The sequence below is a fragment of the Buceros rhinoceros genome, unplaced genomic scaffold (assembly GCF_000710305.1).
Source record: "Buceros rhinoceros silvestris isolate BGI_N320 unplaced genomic scaffold, ASM71030v1 scaffold46178, whole genome shotgun sequence".
Lineage (NCBI taxonomy): Eukaryota > Metazoa > Chordata > Aves > Bucerotiformes > Bucerotidae > Buceros > Buceros rhinoceros.
This window is the reverse complement of record NW_010426042.1, coordinates 7112-22931: the sequence shown is the minus strand read 5'-3', so window position 1 is coordinate 22931 and position 15820 is coordinate 7112. Positions and strand designations below refer to the sequence as shown.

General features: G+C 36.9%; 1 protein-coding gene across 1 annotated transcript in view; it reads left to right on the top strand.

Annotated features, from left to right (window-relative positions):
• Positions 1–322: 322 nt before the first annotated feature.
• COG2 (component of oligomeric golgi complex 2) overlaps positions 323–15820 on the top strand; it is a gene marked incomplete at both ends in the record, with an annotated part of 22266 nt that continues 6768 nt past the window's right edge. Inside the window, 9 exons of the mRNA XM_010141316.1 lie at positions 323–484; positions 1275–1340; positions 2267–2347; positions 2984–3087; positions 3442–3550; positions 5256–5435; positions 8399–8523; positions 9804–9930; positions 13645–13784. Coding sequence (XP_010139618.1) covers positions 323–484; positions 1275–1340; positions 2267–2347; positions 2984–3087; positions 3442–3550; positions 5256–5435; positions 8399–8523; positions 9804–9930; positions 13645–13784 — 1094 coding nt within the window. The remainder of the gene's footprint in view (positions 485–1274; positions 1341–2266; positions 2348–2983; positions 3088–3441; positions 3551–5255; positions 5436–8398; positions 8524–9803; positions 9931–13644; positions 13785–15820) is intronic.

Here is a 15820-nt window from a genome sequence, read left to right as displayed (position 1 = left end):
GCTTAAAGTAGTTCTTAATACTGTATTTCGACTTTTGATGGGTTGGGGTTTTTTATAGTGGATGCAGGGAATATGCAGCCCTGCATTTTGGAGAGCCTGTCCGTTAGGAGCACCGACTCACGACATCGTGTGCTTTCGAGAGTTAAGACCAAGACTTGGGAGCATTGGAAACTACTTTGTTAACTAGCCTTTTTGGCCCCTGGAGCTTTAGTTTGGGCGGCTCACTGGCATATGGCATACTTTATTCTGGAGGTGGAAAGGGGCGTGTTCCTAGTTTGGACTTTTTACTTACATCCTTCTCTCTTTCCTGTGTCATTTCCAGCCGGATTTTGATGTTGATCACTTTGTATCAGACTGCAGGAAACGTGTGCAGTTGGAAGAGCTCAGAGAGGATCTGGAGCTCTATTACAAACTCCTTAAAACTGCTATGGTTGAACTCATAAATAAGGACTATGCAGATTTTGTTAATCTCTCAACAAATCTAGTAAGTGTTATTAAGTTGTGCTGTGTAGTTCAGGCTTAGTGTGGGATTTTTATTTTTCATATGACAAGTATATGGCTTTTCTTTTGGTATTGTTAGATTTAAGACACCTTGAACTGTGACCCCGGGCACTGAGAGAAACTGAAGGATCATTCCTGTACAATTTTGATATGGTACAGAATTGCTGTTGTCCTGTAATAAGTGTTTTAGATGTATTCTTTTTGTCTTGAAAAACTAATGCATTAGGAAGTTAGACTGAAGGCACACTTTTGTTTTCAAACTGCCAGTACTTGTAAAATTTAAGGAAATAAATAATTAAAATAGAATGGCAATGATACAAATAAGGCCATTCTAAAGGATTCATTTAAGAATCTTTAAACTTACTATATAGTCAATATATCTTTAAAAAAACCCCAATCTACTTGACTGAAAATTGTAATAATTTTCATATTAAAATACCTTGTCCACTGTGTCTCCTGCTCTTTCAGTCCAGTTCATCCAGGTTCCAGTTATACAGGTTCAAAGACTAAGATTTAATATTTTACTGGGAAGAAAAATTTCCATAGGTTGAGATTTTCATTAATTTTTGGCTGCGTGTGACAAGCTGTCTGGTATCTTTATGCCTGTATTTGAGGCAACATATTTTTGCATTGTATTTAAAACTGGAGATAATGAAGGGGGAGGTATCTTTTCTCAGTTCTCTTTCAGTATCTGTAAAATGAGAGGCTCTATCAGTAATTCACATATGAACTTATCAAAAAAGTCATAAATGTGTTTATTGTAATTCCTTTAGGTTGGCATGGACAAGGCTCTTAATCAGCTTTCAGTACCCTTGGGACAGTTAAGGGAAGAAGTTATGGTATGCTCAAAACAATCATACACAACTTGGTAAACTTCAGCTTGTTCTCATGTGATGTACAGAATGTCTTTTACTCATGTTAATAATTATTACAATAAACTTCTCTTTGAAAAGTGATTACTTAGAGCGATAGTAGGAGAGGCGTTGTGTTTTCAAGGAGATGTAGTAGCAGTAAATTTACATTTCCTATAGCGCCTTTCAACCAAGAAATAAAGGATTTCTTAAATGTGATAAACGAATGGACTCTTGCAAGACAAGTCTATGGTGAAATATTGAATCTCTTTCAATATTTGAGTAACTTAAAGATGGTAGTAAATAACTCAGGTGCAACACAGTCCCATTAAGGACTTTTTTTGCGCAGTCCTATAGTTTAACTGTAAACAATCATCCTCTTGAAGGTGGGTCTTATTCTGGCTCTTGCACAGTGGCTTGGTATTTAGCAAGGGGCAATTTTTTATCATCTTGGCAGCCTGTTCAAGGGGATGTTTGCTGCATAAATGTGCCTTGAAAATATCACAGCCTTGATGTCTAAAACAGAAAATAGGTTCATTTAGCATAGAGAAATACTTATGTGAAAAATGTTACTGGAGTCTAACATAAGTTCAGTTTCAAGACATAAAATCATACTGGCTTTATTGCCTGTTTGTCTGAAAGGTGGTTTGTTCCCTGTAAGGCACTAAAATAACACTTCTGGTTGAAATAATGATACCTGTGGTGGCAGTGCTTAAGGAGCAGGTTATACTTCCAGTTATTTAGTCTTATTTCTGGGGTTTTTTTCAGTTAGAGGGCAGCTGATGTCTTATAGCTTTTATTAGTCCTATATTCTTATTAATTTGTCTCCTGCCGTAAGTTTAGATTTTTGAGCTATGTTTTTTTTAAACTTTAAATGGGAAGCCAGCTTTACATACTGACTTTCTCTGTCACAGAGTCTCAAGTCATGTGTCAGTGAAGGAATTCAAGCAGTAGATGACCGGATGACTAAACAAGAAGATATTAGAAGAAAAAAGGTACAATAGATAAATTATTACCTTGAAAATATTCTCCTTAGGATGACTTTGGTTTTGCCATTAACACAGAGACAATGAAATTTTAGAAGTTCTAGGCTGTCTAGGTGTGTACTGTGCAGGATTTTGTACTTACATAATTCTGGACATTAAAAATAATTATGGACATTTTGGTTGATAGGCTTCAGTTTTTACAGTGTACAGGTAATCATAAAACTTTATTTTACTTTCTTTGACAAAAACATAAGTTTTATTTCTTTGGCTTTTTTTAATTACAATTACTCTTGTTTCTCTTGTAGTAGTAACTAAACTTGCTTATTATGAGTGTAATTGAAATACAGCAGTTTAGATTTACATGGGAGGGGACAGACCGACATTTGGTTTTGTGCTTAACTTGGAAAAAATCAGGGATAAGAACAGCTGTTCTAGTCTGTGACAAACATTTATTTGTGGAGTTTTATGGACTTATGTGAGCAATACTGTAACTGAGACATGACTCAAGTATTAAGATGGAAGATAAAACTTACACCAGTGAAAAAACACCCAAACTTGAAAACAACAGCCAAAAAATCTTCAGAGACGTTAGGTAATATAAATTGGGATTTGGGTTAGACATGAAAAATGTTTCTTTAATTACAGATGTGTGTCCTGAGACTTATTCATGTTATTCAGTCTGTTGAAAAGATTGAGAAGATCCTACATTCCCAGGGCACTAAAGAATTGTCCTCATTAGAGGGAAACAGGTAAAACATGTGTAGTGTTCACTTTTGTTTGTAATTGATGGGACTAACTTAATATGGTATTGTTGAAGATACATTTACTAGCATTAGGATGTATCTTTTGAAGTGTGACTCTAATGGAATAACTGCTTCACCCACTTCATGTCTTAGTAGCTCCAAAACAACTCTAATCATGTAGTCTGTTCTAAATTATTATTGCACAATTGCAATAATTGTAGTAGTACCTATGAGAATTCAAGATACTTAGATTAAACCACAAAAACTGGGGAAGAGTATTACCGATCTGCTGCACACGGAAGTGAGTTGTTTTGAAAGGTGCTAACTGTGTATTCCCATTTTGTATCATCTCTCTTCTAGCCCACTTTTAACTGGACAAGTTTTAGAGAGAATTGCCACAGAATTTAATCAACTACAATTTCATGCAGTACAAAGCAAAGGAATGCCCCTCTTGGACAAAGTGAGACCAGTAAGTGTTGCGTGATAACCAGCTTAACAGTTGTAGCATCAGTCAAAAACCTATATAATTAGCAGACAAGTGCCTGTTTTCACTGAGTTTTATTGAATTAATTTTGTGGGGGAAAATGGGTTTTGAGAGGTTGATGTTATCAGTTGGCTAGAAATACTGTTTCTTCTGAGGATTTATGCTTTGTTTGCTAACTTCTTCAGGGTAAATTACTTAGAATAAGAGTAGGAAATATGACAGACATTTTTGTCAGCCTAATGTATCTTGCAGTTTGTCTGTTTACTGATATCAAGGCCTAGTTCTAGAGATTTATGTTTGGTTTGTTAGTTTGTACAGACTAGAATCTAAATGGAATGTGCCTATGGAGTGGCTGCCTTGAATGTTTTCAAGTTTGCCTTTGGTGAAATTTGTTGCCTAACTGACTTTCAGGCTGGTATACTAATCTCCCTAATATCCTGTTCATGATATCTACTGTGAAAGGTGAATGGATATTATTGTGAGTTTTTTTTCTTCTATCCATTTTCATTGGAGAGAAAGAGCAAATGAAAACTGGTGCTTATAGGTAGGTATTACGAATATGGAGGTTGGTGATGCCTTAAGCTGATTAGTATAACACTGTCATTCTTGACAGCTTTCGAGCTAGTGATGTGGTTTGTAGTTCCAATTTTTCACTATGTACGTATGCCTCTTGGCAATATGAAGATGTTTCAGCCCAAGACTTCTATAATACCATGTTGATTCATGGACAGTTTACAAGACTGTTCTGGCCACTGAGTTATCAAACATGGATAGTAACAAGAGTAAGCATGAGCAACAGAGTAGTATTCATGGTGGGAGAACCTTTGTTACTTTGTTGTGAGGCTTCCTTAAGGATACTTGACAGGACTTGTGTCCTGTAACTGTTGTTGTTGCTAAGGGTCATCAGATCATAGGTTTCATGACTAGTCAGCAGTTGGGTTACTGACTTTGAAACAGGCAAACAAATTCCGTGGAATCATTTTAGGATGGATGGACACAATACAACATGCAGAAGAGCAGAGAAAAAATTTGACTGCTTGAACTGGTAGTTCAACTGTGGCTGCATTAGTCTGTGTTGCTGAACTTGCTTCAGATAGAGTTGTAAGGGACCATCTTGGCCAGGAGTGTATCTGCAGATAGTGCAGCGATGAGTTGGATCTGGTGGAACAGATGTAGCAGGAGATCAGGAAGAGTGGTTAGCGTAAGGGAGAACATATGTTGACGGAAGCAGCTGTTTGGCAGAAGCCAAAAGGATCTAATGATATGTCATTTTTTTGCCAGGGTCACTTAATGTCTTTTCTTTGCAGTGATTTGACAAGCAGTGCTGGGAACACGCTATCATTTTAGTTTTTGACAGTGACGGATGAATGCCACAGTTGTTAGCCCTGGTGACTTATTGTAAATGCTTTTGTCTATTATCACATATAGTGGTTCAGTTGAATAAGGTGACCTTAAAGAATTTACTGCGTAACTTACAGCAACCTTATTATAATAAATACCATGATCAATAGCATCACTAACCAGTTAATCTGCGTTAATGTTGATTTAATGCTGACAGTTATCAAAACTTGTGCACCTTTCAAATGAAAATGGAAAGCTGTGTTAGGTATTTTTTGAAGAAATTAGTTTCTCAATGGTGATAAGGCTTTGCTTTTGGTTTTTTGTTACTGTATTTTGTTTCTCTTCATAGCGTATAGCTGGAATAACAGCTATGTTGCAGCAGTCCCTGGAAGGGCTGCTTTTGGAAGGCCTTCAAACTTCAAATGTTGACATAATACGTCACTGTCTTCGCACTTATGCAACAATTGACAAAACACGAGATGCAGAGGCATTAGTTGGTCAAGTGCTTGTGAAACCCTACATAGATGAGGTAAGAAAAAATCAAGAATCCTAAGAAAACGTACTGATTTGCAAACATGCTTATTTTTTCTGTTAACCTCCAGCTTTCGTTAGGAGCATCAAAATGCCTCTGTGAAGAGAGCAGGAGAACTGATCCCCAACACAGTCAATTTGTTTGTTGTTGCTATTTGAGGAAAAAGGTTGGAGGAAATCTCTCTATCTGCCTGTCACCAATTTCAGGTTATATCCAGCTAGGATTCTTTTTCTTACCTTCATTTTTCTTGGGGCAAGTAATGCAAAAAACAAAGCAAGCATATGACTGGAGTAAAATCCCAATTTATTCTGAACCAGGGTGCACCTATGGGAATTGGATCAGATCTGACGTTTTCATTTTGGCATGGATGGCATGGCAGCAGGCAAATGCAACAAAAGTAATTCTTAGTGCAGTGTCCTTTTCTTCCTGTTATACGAAGAAGCAGTTTCTGCTGTTTCCAGCTGTACCAGGGTAGTAGCCAGAGCAGAAATGAGTGTTTGTTTGGGAAGCATTTGCTATGGTCTGGTTGGAAAAACAGGTCAGATGGCCAGTTTCTCAATTAATGAGAATCTGATTTTAATAGGCCATCAGTTTACAATACCAAGTTGGACCAATCACAAAGTATTGATTGGGTTTTCTGAAACTGGGGGACTTTCTGCAAATTCAGACTTGCAACATGTTCCTCACCTTCTGGTAGCACTGTTCTTATCACTTCTTCTGGCCAGAACAGTTCATGACTAGTCTATACTACTTTCTTTTTTTCTTTTTGGTGTGGTTGATATTAACGTGATTCCTTCAAAAAGCAAATCAGGCAACCCAGTCTGCCACAATAGACTAACAGTCTACACGTCAGTCAGTTGTGCTCAGTTTTTATTGTATGTCAGCACACCTGCAGCTGCCACTAAAAGCATTTTTAAGGGCCTACAATTATATTGTGGTAACTCTAGTTCCAAGCTTCAAGTAAAAATCTAAAAACGCGTTTTATGATGCTTGATAGTCTGCTGTGTTTGAAATGACCTGTTAAAACAGGTTTGTTTATGTATTTAATGAGTGTGCTGAAGTGATGTTACCATAATACCAAGACTTCTTTTGACCCTTTTCATAGTGTGTTGGGAATTATGTCTAGGTCAGGTAACAAGTCTACATCATTTCAGAGGGTATTTGTTCCCTATTGAGATCTGAATCAGTGCCCTTTTACAATGTTATTACTAGTCTTAACTGACTGCCCTGTTGCAGGAAGTTTACGTGGCTTTCACTAGACTGACAAAGTATTTCATAAATGCATTAAATTCAGTGTCCTTAAAGGAGTTGTTAAACTGGGCCAGCACCCAGCTATAGAGTTGTTGTTCTAAAACTAGCTTGTGAATCTTTCAGCAGTATTAATTTTCCTGCTCCTGTGGGGAGGAAAAACTGTCAAGTGCAAGAGCTCCCTTGGTAATTGCAAATACACACTTGCTTAAATTTGTGCACGTTAATACAAGGCAGAATAGATCTTCCCCTCATCATTGCCTCTATAATACCTAGCACATTTCAGTGGCTTTGAGTCCCAAGTTATGCTATTGATGTATCTTTCCCTTTGCTGTCAAGATTTTCTTTTACTGTCATTACCCTTTAAATTGAGATATTTAATAACATTCTCTGTGCTCAGTAAACGATGAGGTACTCTTTCCTGCATTCAGGATATTTAAACTAGTTTGTTCTCTACTGGTATTTTACAAAAAACTGAGACTGCTTACAGTATAGAGTTAACATTTTTATCAAGACCCATAAAAGCAATGTGAACATTGTTTCTAAAAGTATCGAATATGTTTCTGTAATCAATAATAGTCGCTTTCTGAATGTAAATGCAGACGTGACCTTAAGGTATTTGCTTCCTTTTTTCATTTAGTGGCCATTTGCCATGGTATTCCCAACCAAGGCAACTGGAGAGTTAATCTGTATAACTTCTTTAGAAGGAGTTGTTCTTCTAAATCAAGAGAGGAAAAAGAAATCACCTTTTTTTAACTCAACAATGTCTTCAGCAGTCAAGAAATGGAATTGTTAGCTTTCCCTTGCCTGTAAAAGAATAGTATGTCTGATAATGTGTCTGAATATAACATGTCTGATAATGACCTGAACTGTCATTGTCAGTAGGTTGTTTCTTTTCTGCTTTTGGAAGGAAACATTTAAAATTATTCTGGTTTTACTTTGTATGTAGATTTACAAGCAAAGCCAGCTCCTGGCTTTTGTATGGGAGAAGAAGTAGAACAGTGGTGACCTGTCTCCTTAAGGACAAACTTCCTTTGAAGGCTTGCTGATGCTGTAGCAAGCGCTACAGTGGGGGGCAGGATGTCTTCCCCTCTCGGTTTGCTCAGTATCTATTCCTTCCCCACTTCTGCACCATGCCACTTGCTTATGTAACAAGAGACAAAAGTGTTCAGACGGGTGAAGGAATACCAGGAAATATAATATTGTTCTTTTCTTGTATCGTCCAACTACTGCCTGACTTCTGTTTATGGCAGAAATTATCCATTTTCACTTAATATGAGCTTCTGGCTCAACAAACAGCTTTGCTAGCTGGGTTAAAAGTTTAGCATTGTCACAGAAGGTTGTTCACTATTGGCTTACCTGCATTTGGGATGGGACCAACAATCTCTCAATTTAGAAGAAAAAATTGATTTTATTCTGAGGTTTCATTAGCTTTTGTCAGTCACACGTTCAACTTCACAAACTGCTTCAGGTGTCAATGATGTGCGCAGTGGGTGGAGAGCCAGACAGGGTGGCTAACATTTAAAAGAAAGGAGCTCATTCTCATTTGTGGAGCCAGTCTTGCCAGGTACCGTGCTGCATTAAAGGAAGTAGTAATTCAAGCCAACAAGTTAGACTTGGAAACTATAATGCAAGTAAGTAAACTGTGAGTTTTGCATTACAGTATTTTACATTTACTTTTCTGAGATTTAACACTGAACTCTTCCTGGCAGGTGATTGTGGAGCAGTATGTTCAATCTCATCCTAATGGCCTTCAGGTGATGTACAATAAATTATTGGAGTTTGTTCCTCATCATTGCCGTCTCTTGCGTGAAGTAACGGGGGGAGCTATTTCAAGGTAAATATCCTGGGGTTTCTTTCGGTTGAATTGAAGTTACAACAAGTATCATACTTTTGAAATGCTTTGCATAATTAGCAACGTCTTATTTGGCCTTTCCTGAAGACTCATAGGCAAGTTTGATTTCTTTCTCATGTCTGTGTTTTTTCAAAACGAAATAGTGAACAAACTTTCTTGGTGCTGTGCCCCAGACCTTCAGAGAAGGTAAAGAGAATCCTGTATTTCAGTAGTAGACCTGAGTACTGTTCATAATATGATGTGTCAGATAGCTTACTTTTCTGAATCTATTAAATATGATTGTACACTTCATCCAGGAAGAAGGGCATAACAAAGCTATTTAAGAAATTTGAAGTTCAAAAGTTACTGGGTTGTACATCAAAAAAGTGGGGATGTTCCCCAGAGGTTTGACTGTTTTATTGCATGTACTGGAAGTGCAGGTTTAATTGATTCATGCTACCACTGTCTTCTCCAAAAGTGCTTAATTCCATATGCAATTAAATTGCCTGTTTTGAAATTGAAATAACTCAGGTCTACTGAATTTTATCCATTTATTAATCTGTTTACAGGCTGGTTAATGTAGTACACTGGTGTAATTAGTAGAACTGTGGATGGTAGCCCGTAGGGACTGCAGAATTACTTTTCTAATTAGTCATCCATTGCTGAGCTTTTCATGACTCCTGAGTTCTACCAACATTCTAATTATTTTAATCCCTCAGCAAGTTTTAATTTTTCTTCTTAATAATGGAATGTTTCTATGTTGTCCTGTGGTGTGCTGAACTAGAATTAAGTGCTCATATCTCTTCTGCTCTCAATTTATAAATTTTCACAACGAAGGTAGCTTTTCATCTTTTGCTTCAAAGCACAATATCATGTATAAATACAACTTGGAAAATTATGAAAAAGTTTAGCTTCTTTCCATTGCATTAATTACCTACTTGGTAACTCTTTGAAGTTTGGAGCTGTTAGAAATTCAAATGTACAACTACGAATAGGATTTCTCAGTTGAAATGCACTTATTGTCCAGAACATACTTGCAAAATACATAAGCGATGAGATTTTAAAACACTTAGAGGGTTATAAAAAATAGCTTGCAGTTGATGAGACTGTGGGATCAGATAAGAAACCTCAAAGGAAGACTAGTTTAAGTGAATTAGCATACTTATGTAAAAAAAAGAATTATGTTTATTCTAAAGCAGTGCATGCCTTTTTAGTTATCCCTACCTCCAAATAGAAGCCTGGTAGTAAAATATAACCATGGAATAATTGCAATTTTATTTCAGTGAAAAAGCAGATATTGTTCCTGGATATGATTTCTTAGTGAATTCAGTGTGGCCAGAAATAGTACGTGGTTTGGAAGAGAAATTGCCATCACTGTTTAACCCTGGAAACCCAGATGTGTTTCATGAGGTAATTAATCTTACATTTTCCATTTGTGATTCCTTTGACAAACACAAGAATTGAATAAGTCATGTTCTCTAGTGTTTGGTGCGGTTTGGTTTTTTGTTTTTTCCCTCCTGCTGCTTTTGTGTGAATTTGTGTTGTTGCATGGCTGGGAAGAAGAGGTTATTTCAAATCGCTTGATTTAATTTTCACAGGAATTAATTCTCCCCTCAAGTTTGTCAGGAAAGCCCATATAGAAGTTAATGGAAGCCATTTAGTCATGTCAATTTGGCCTTTGTTTTAGGAGTAGATGTTCTTTCTCGGTTGTAGAATTGCGACATAAATGAAGGTGGGAGTGGACAATCCCAGTGTTTGCCTGACTTTGGTATGGCAAGGGCTGTCATTAATTAGGTATCTGAGTTACAGCTTGCTCTGTGCTATGGGCAGGTTAAAGAAACTCTGTGTTTCACTTGCTTGTTTTAGCTTTTGCTCTCTTTCAGTAAAGTCAACTAAAGGAAGCAAAAATACTTGGAGGCAGTGTGATACGGTTTGGAACATAAACAATTATGAAGCAAGCTTACATTATAAAATGAATTTAAAGTACTTGTCACTCTTGTATTTTCATCATTGGCAGTGCTGCTCTGCCTCTAGAAGATCATCTTTTACTCATGTTGAAACAGATTTCTTGGTCTAGTATGCAATTTGGCTCTGGGAGTGCTTAGTATGATAGAAGTAGAAATAGGAGCTTTCTGCTCTTCTTCGAGTCCTGTCTGTCTGTATTAAACCATGATTGTTGAAATGTTTGGATTTTTTTTTTCCCTTGCAGCTTGACTTCACAATCAGCATGAAAGCTTTTATTTTCAAGATGGAGATGGCAGGCAGTGATAAATTTTCTGAAGGACGGCATAGTAGGCAGATCAGGAAAGATGTCTTAGGGAAGTGTTAAATTGCCGGTGGAGGTGTATAAGATAAATGATTCTTCCTGTGTTCATGCAACACTGCTTTTACTAAATACTTACATTTTTCTTGGAATTTATTCAATATATCTCTGTATGAAAGAGTTCTTAACTGAAGGCAGGCAAGCATGCCAGTCAGTGTTTCACCAATGTTTCACATTTCACAGATTGTGAGCCATGCTGGACTTCTGTCATCTGTGCTGCTTGGTTTGCACAAGAAAGTGCTTTGTCTTCAGTATTTTTGCTCTTTAATTTTAAATTAATTATTTTTAAAAATCTGTCATATTAAGCTGATATTGACCAACAGTGACATTGTGCTTGTTTAGAAACAGAACAAAATGAAACCATAAAACAAAACATAAACACCCAACACCCCTCCCTGTGACTTTTCAGGGAAATCATGTAGGAAGTGGAAAATACTTCCCAGGCTGCTTTTGACTACTTAAGTGACTCAGAAGCTAAATCATTAAAATATTTTATCTAAAAATCAGTAAGAAGTTGAAATGCCAAGTGTAAAGAAACCAAAACAACCCCCCCAAAACAAAAACAAAAAAACCCAACCTGAAACACCAAAAAACCACCCTATTATGTCTATCTAAATACTATTAGTTCTGAATTAAGAGGGAAGGAAACCTTTAAAATTTTTTTCTGCACTGCTGATAATTCAAGTAATGCAACACAGATTTTGGACAATAATCTGCTATCGCTGATTCCTAGGTTGAAAGTAATGCAGAAAAGTCTTTTTCTTCAGGTTGGTTTGCATCTGTATACATGTACAGGCTTAATGCTGAAAAGTTTGAATGTGCAGAGTTATCTGTTAGGAGGTTTTTGAGGAGGAGAATGAAAAAATATATTTTTTAAAATCTTGTAAAAATCAGACTGGCATGTTAAGTATGTGTGTTTAAATAACTATTTACTTGTGCAGAGTTTTTTTTTTTAAATTGTTTCAAGTTGTTATGCTCTTAGTTTTGAGTCAGATTTGTAGATTTACAGGTGTTTGTAAAATATTCGTTTTAATCAGTAAACATTCACTTGAGATTGTTTAAGCTTAGATTCCTTTCTTTGAACATTGCTCCATTTTGTTTCCAACTTTAGCTTCTCTTAAATAACTTTGTGCAGTCAACAGTCCAATCCCAGAAGCTAAAATGGAGTTAGTTCCATGTCTTGGATATAGTGTTACCAATAACTAGGTAACTGTGTCTTGAGTTGTCTTCTATTCTGGAAGTTGTAAGTCTTTTCAGAGTGTTTGGTTTTTACCTGACCAGTACTTAAGGTAGCAGAGCATTAATGGCTTGTTTGCCTTTTTGCAGTGCTGGTTTTGTTACCTAAGAAAGGAGGCCTGAAATGGCACTGATCTGTCATTCATTCTGGATTTAACTCCCACACCTCTCAGGGTTCCGTTGGGTTATAAATGCAGCCATGTTGGGAGAAAAGTTACCTAAAAGCTTTTTGAGTGCAATTTCCAGAATACTCTCTTGACACATGGAAACTGCCATGTCGCAAGAAAAATAAGCTGTAGTTTTACTTTTAATGGAAAGTTACGAACTTACTGAGATACATAACACAAAAGCACGCCCATGTCAGGGTGTGTCCTACGGTCCCAGGAGAGTTTCTGAGACAGAACCTGTAAGCAGCAGCTTAGGGACTTCTCCTGAGCATGTTTTACTGCTTCATAAGGGGCAAAATCACTTCATTTGCATAGTGCTCTGGATTGTGGCAAAAGCCTTGTTGCTAGAGCCCTGCTGCTGTTCTTACTGCAATGAAGTCAGAAGCTGAGAGATTCAGTCAGGCTTATTTCATTAATTCAGTCGTGGCACAATGAGTTTGTATGATGGGTTTTATGGCTGTTTTCTGTCTTTTTTTATAGAAGAAACTTGCATGTAAACCAAACTGTTTTTCATTGCACAGAGAAAGGTTTTAACTCTAGCTGTATTTTTATTTTAAATTGATCTACATAACCTTTGTGTTCTGTTAGCAAGGTCTGTTTTGTGTGAAATAACATTTTAATGTACTATTTTGCTTCTGGTTTTTGTTCAGGTGCTTGGCTTTCTGCTTTCCATGTGATTTAATTTATTATTTCATTATTTTCAGGGTGTTAATAAGTTACTGTTGAGAGTAAGCCCAGAATGTATTTGAAGTTTAATGTAATTTCTCTTCTCTTACAACTGACTGATTACCATCTGTAAACATCTTATTAGAAGTATACACTGGGTAAAGTTAGTTTATCTGAAATTGTTTAAAGTTCTTTTGCAAATACTTGGTATTTGCAAAACAGTTTTAGGGGAACAGGTCTAGAAGTTCTTGTAATACAAGTCTTATAAGAGGAAAAAAAAAATCGTGCTTTCATTCTCCTGGGTGGTTATGTGTGCTTCTGGCTTTTGCTCCTGGTTATTTCTGTTTCATGTATACCTTTACCTCTTGCAGTGGACTCTGTTCTTAGTACTGTGCAGCACCATTCCACTCCAGGGAGTCAGCTCAGAAATACTGATGCATCTCCCTGATCAGTTCTGCTTGTTCATGGTGCTTGGACAATGTTATGCTTTTTAGAAGTGGTAGAAAAGCACATTTGTAACATAGAATGACACCTAGTTGTTAACTGGTTTTGGTTTCACTGCAGTCCAGGGTTTTAGCCTTGTATGATTAGGTGATGGGGGAGCAGTGTTAGCCCATTCTGAACCTCGAACTTAACCGTAGTGTGATACAAGGGTTCTGGTTGAATGGGTGGTGGCCTTCCTTGTCTGCTGGGACCCTGTGTGTGATCAGAATGCTCATTCTCTTTCTGCAGAAGTACACTACTAGTATGGAATTCGTACGGAAATTTGAACGACAGTGTGGCTCCCAGGCCAGCGTGAAACGGTTAAGATCTCATCCCTCTTACCACAGCTTTAACAACAAATGGAATTTGCCTGTGTATTTTCAAATAAGGTTAGTACTCATTTTCTTTCTAAAGTAGAATTCAGTCACTGCATGGTAATTTGGCTTAAGGTGAGATCTCTTATTGTTCAGTTTCATTTTTCAACAAATCATAAAAGAAGTCAAACTAAGAATTTCATTACTAAGTCAAGTAACTGTTTTATATATCTTTCAACGATTCAGCAAAATCACAGTCACCTACTCTTTAACATGTACTGCGTTGTTACACTAAATTTTATATGCTACTCATAAGACTTTCAGGAACAGATCTAGATAAGTCTTGAAATCTTGTTTCAAATCCTTTTTCTCCAGTGTCCCTTCAACATACTAAACTGTATGTTGAAGGATGTACTGGTGCAAACCCAGAGGAATACTTGCTATGAGGCAAGAAGTCTTTCTTCTTAAAAATATGAAATTAAAAGACTTGACAGCTTGTAGCTTTTCCAGAACTAGCAATGTTTCTGACATCCTTTTTGTCTCACAGGTTGTACTTTGAGAGGTTCTGGTCTTGTAGAGTTGTCTTCCCAAAGAAAGCCTTGCTGTTCTTTTTTCCTGAGGAGCGAAGGAATAAGTTTTAGCTTATCTTTCCAGCAGGTCAAATATAGCTATAGTATTAACTTTTACAGATCTTGCAGCTAGAAGAAAACAGAGAGACCCAAGAAAGCCCTGTTTTGGTTCTAGTAACGCTAGAATTTTAACAAACAAAATAGAATGTAAGGCTGTATTTTTAAAAATGTTTAGTCTACACATCTGATTTTAGGGCTGGATACCAAGCCTCCAGGCAAGAAAGAGAATTATTGATGAAGTCTGCTGTGACCTGAGAGTGCTGTGTGAGCTCTCCTCATCCAAAACCTTTTGAGAGTCTCTCAGGAAAAAAACAAAACAAAAAAAGGATAGAATTTCCAAAGGAGAGGGGAGAGAAATTACTGGGTTTTTTTAACATGGATCACTTTAGTGGCCTTTTTTACTGAGTGGTTCTGTGATTTGGCAATAACAGTACAGCCATATCCACATTTATACAGTTTCTTTAATACAGGACAAATCTACATTACTGTTGAAAAATTCCATCCAGGAATCTTACAAGTGCTGGAGCTATTATAAATGACAAGAGCCATCGGGCTGGGAGGAGGGTCTTAGTATTTTGGAGGCTCACTGTTTTATAAAATGGTAGCCCCAGCCTCTGACATCCTGGTTTGGTTTGGCTGTTATCCTGGTTTGACTATTCCTTCACCTCTGTAGTGAACTGATAGGAGGATCTGTTACTCTGGGCAAATAAAGACTGACATTCAACTCCAATCAATTTCTCCACTTAACTGCACAAATATTTGTGCTGGCCCAAGGGAAAAGGGCCGGAGTACTCACTGTGGTAGCAGTGCTGAGTACACAGACTAAAAGGTTCCACGAAACTGTAGCCATTAGGAGCCTTTTAACAGGTGTATGTTATAAATAGGCCTGTGAGTCTGCCCTTTCTGCTTGAAAATGCAGCTTTTCTAGTAAGTGGCCACTTGATCACACTTTGATACTTTAGTTATAAAATTGTAATGGAGCTTCAGCATGTTCTTTCTGTTCAAAAATGTTCTTCCTGTTAGGTATTTTGAGCTCTGACTGATTAAAGGAATGTAAAAAAAAAAATTTTTAGTCCAAGATTATTGTAATCTAAATAATGTGCTATTTCAATAAATGGTTGAATAACAGCAGCTGGTTCATCTTTCACTGTATGATTGCTGTATATTGGAATAATCTGATAACTTTTGGAAATACCCATGAATCCTTTAGTGCACAACTGTGAAAATAATGCAACATATTCTTTATATATATCAGGGAAGCTTTTTCTTTGTGTTTTAATATCCTTTAGTCATACAGGGTTTTTACTGAAGTATTCTCTCACACTATGGCATTTATAGTTTAGATTCTTGGGTTTTTTCTTTTTTCAATTACAGAAATTACCCAGAACAATCAGTCCTCACTAAAGCCTTTACAAATGATCCTTTAAGGAACAGATTGGATGTACCATCTGTAGCAGTGCCAGCACAAACAGCCCCAGTAAC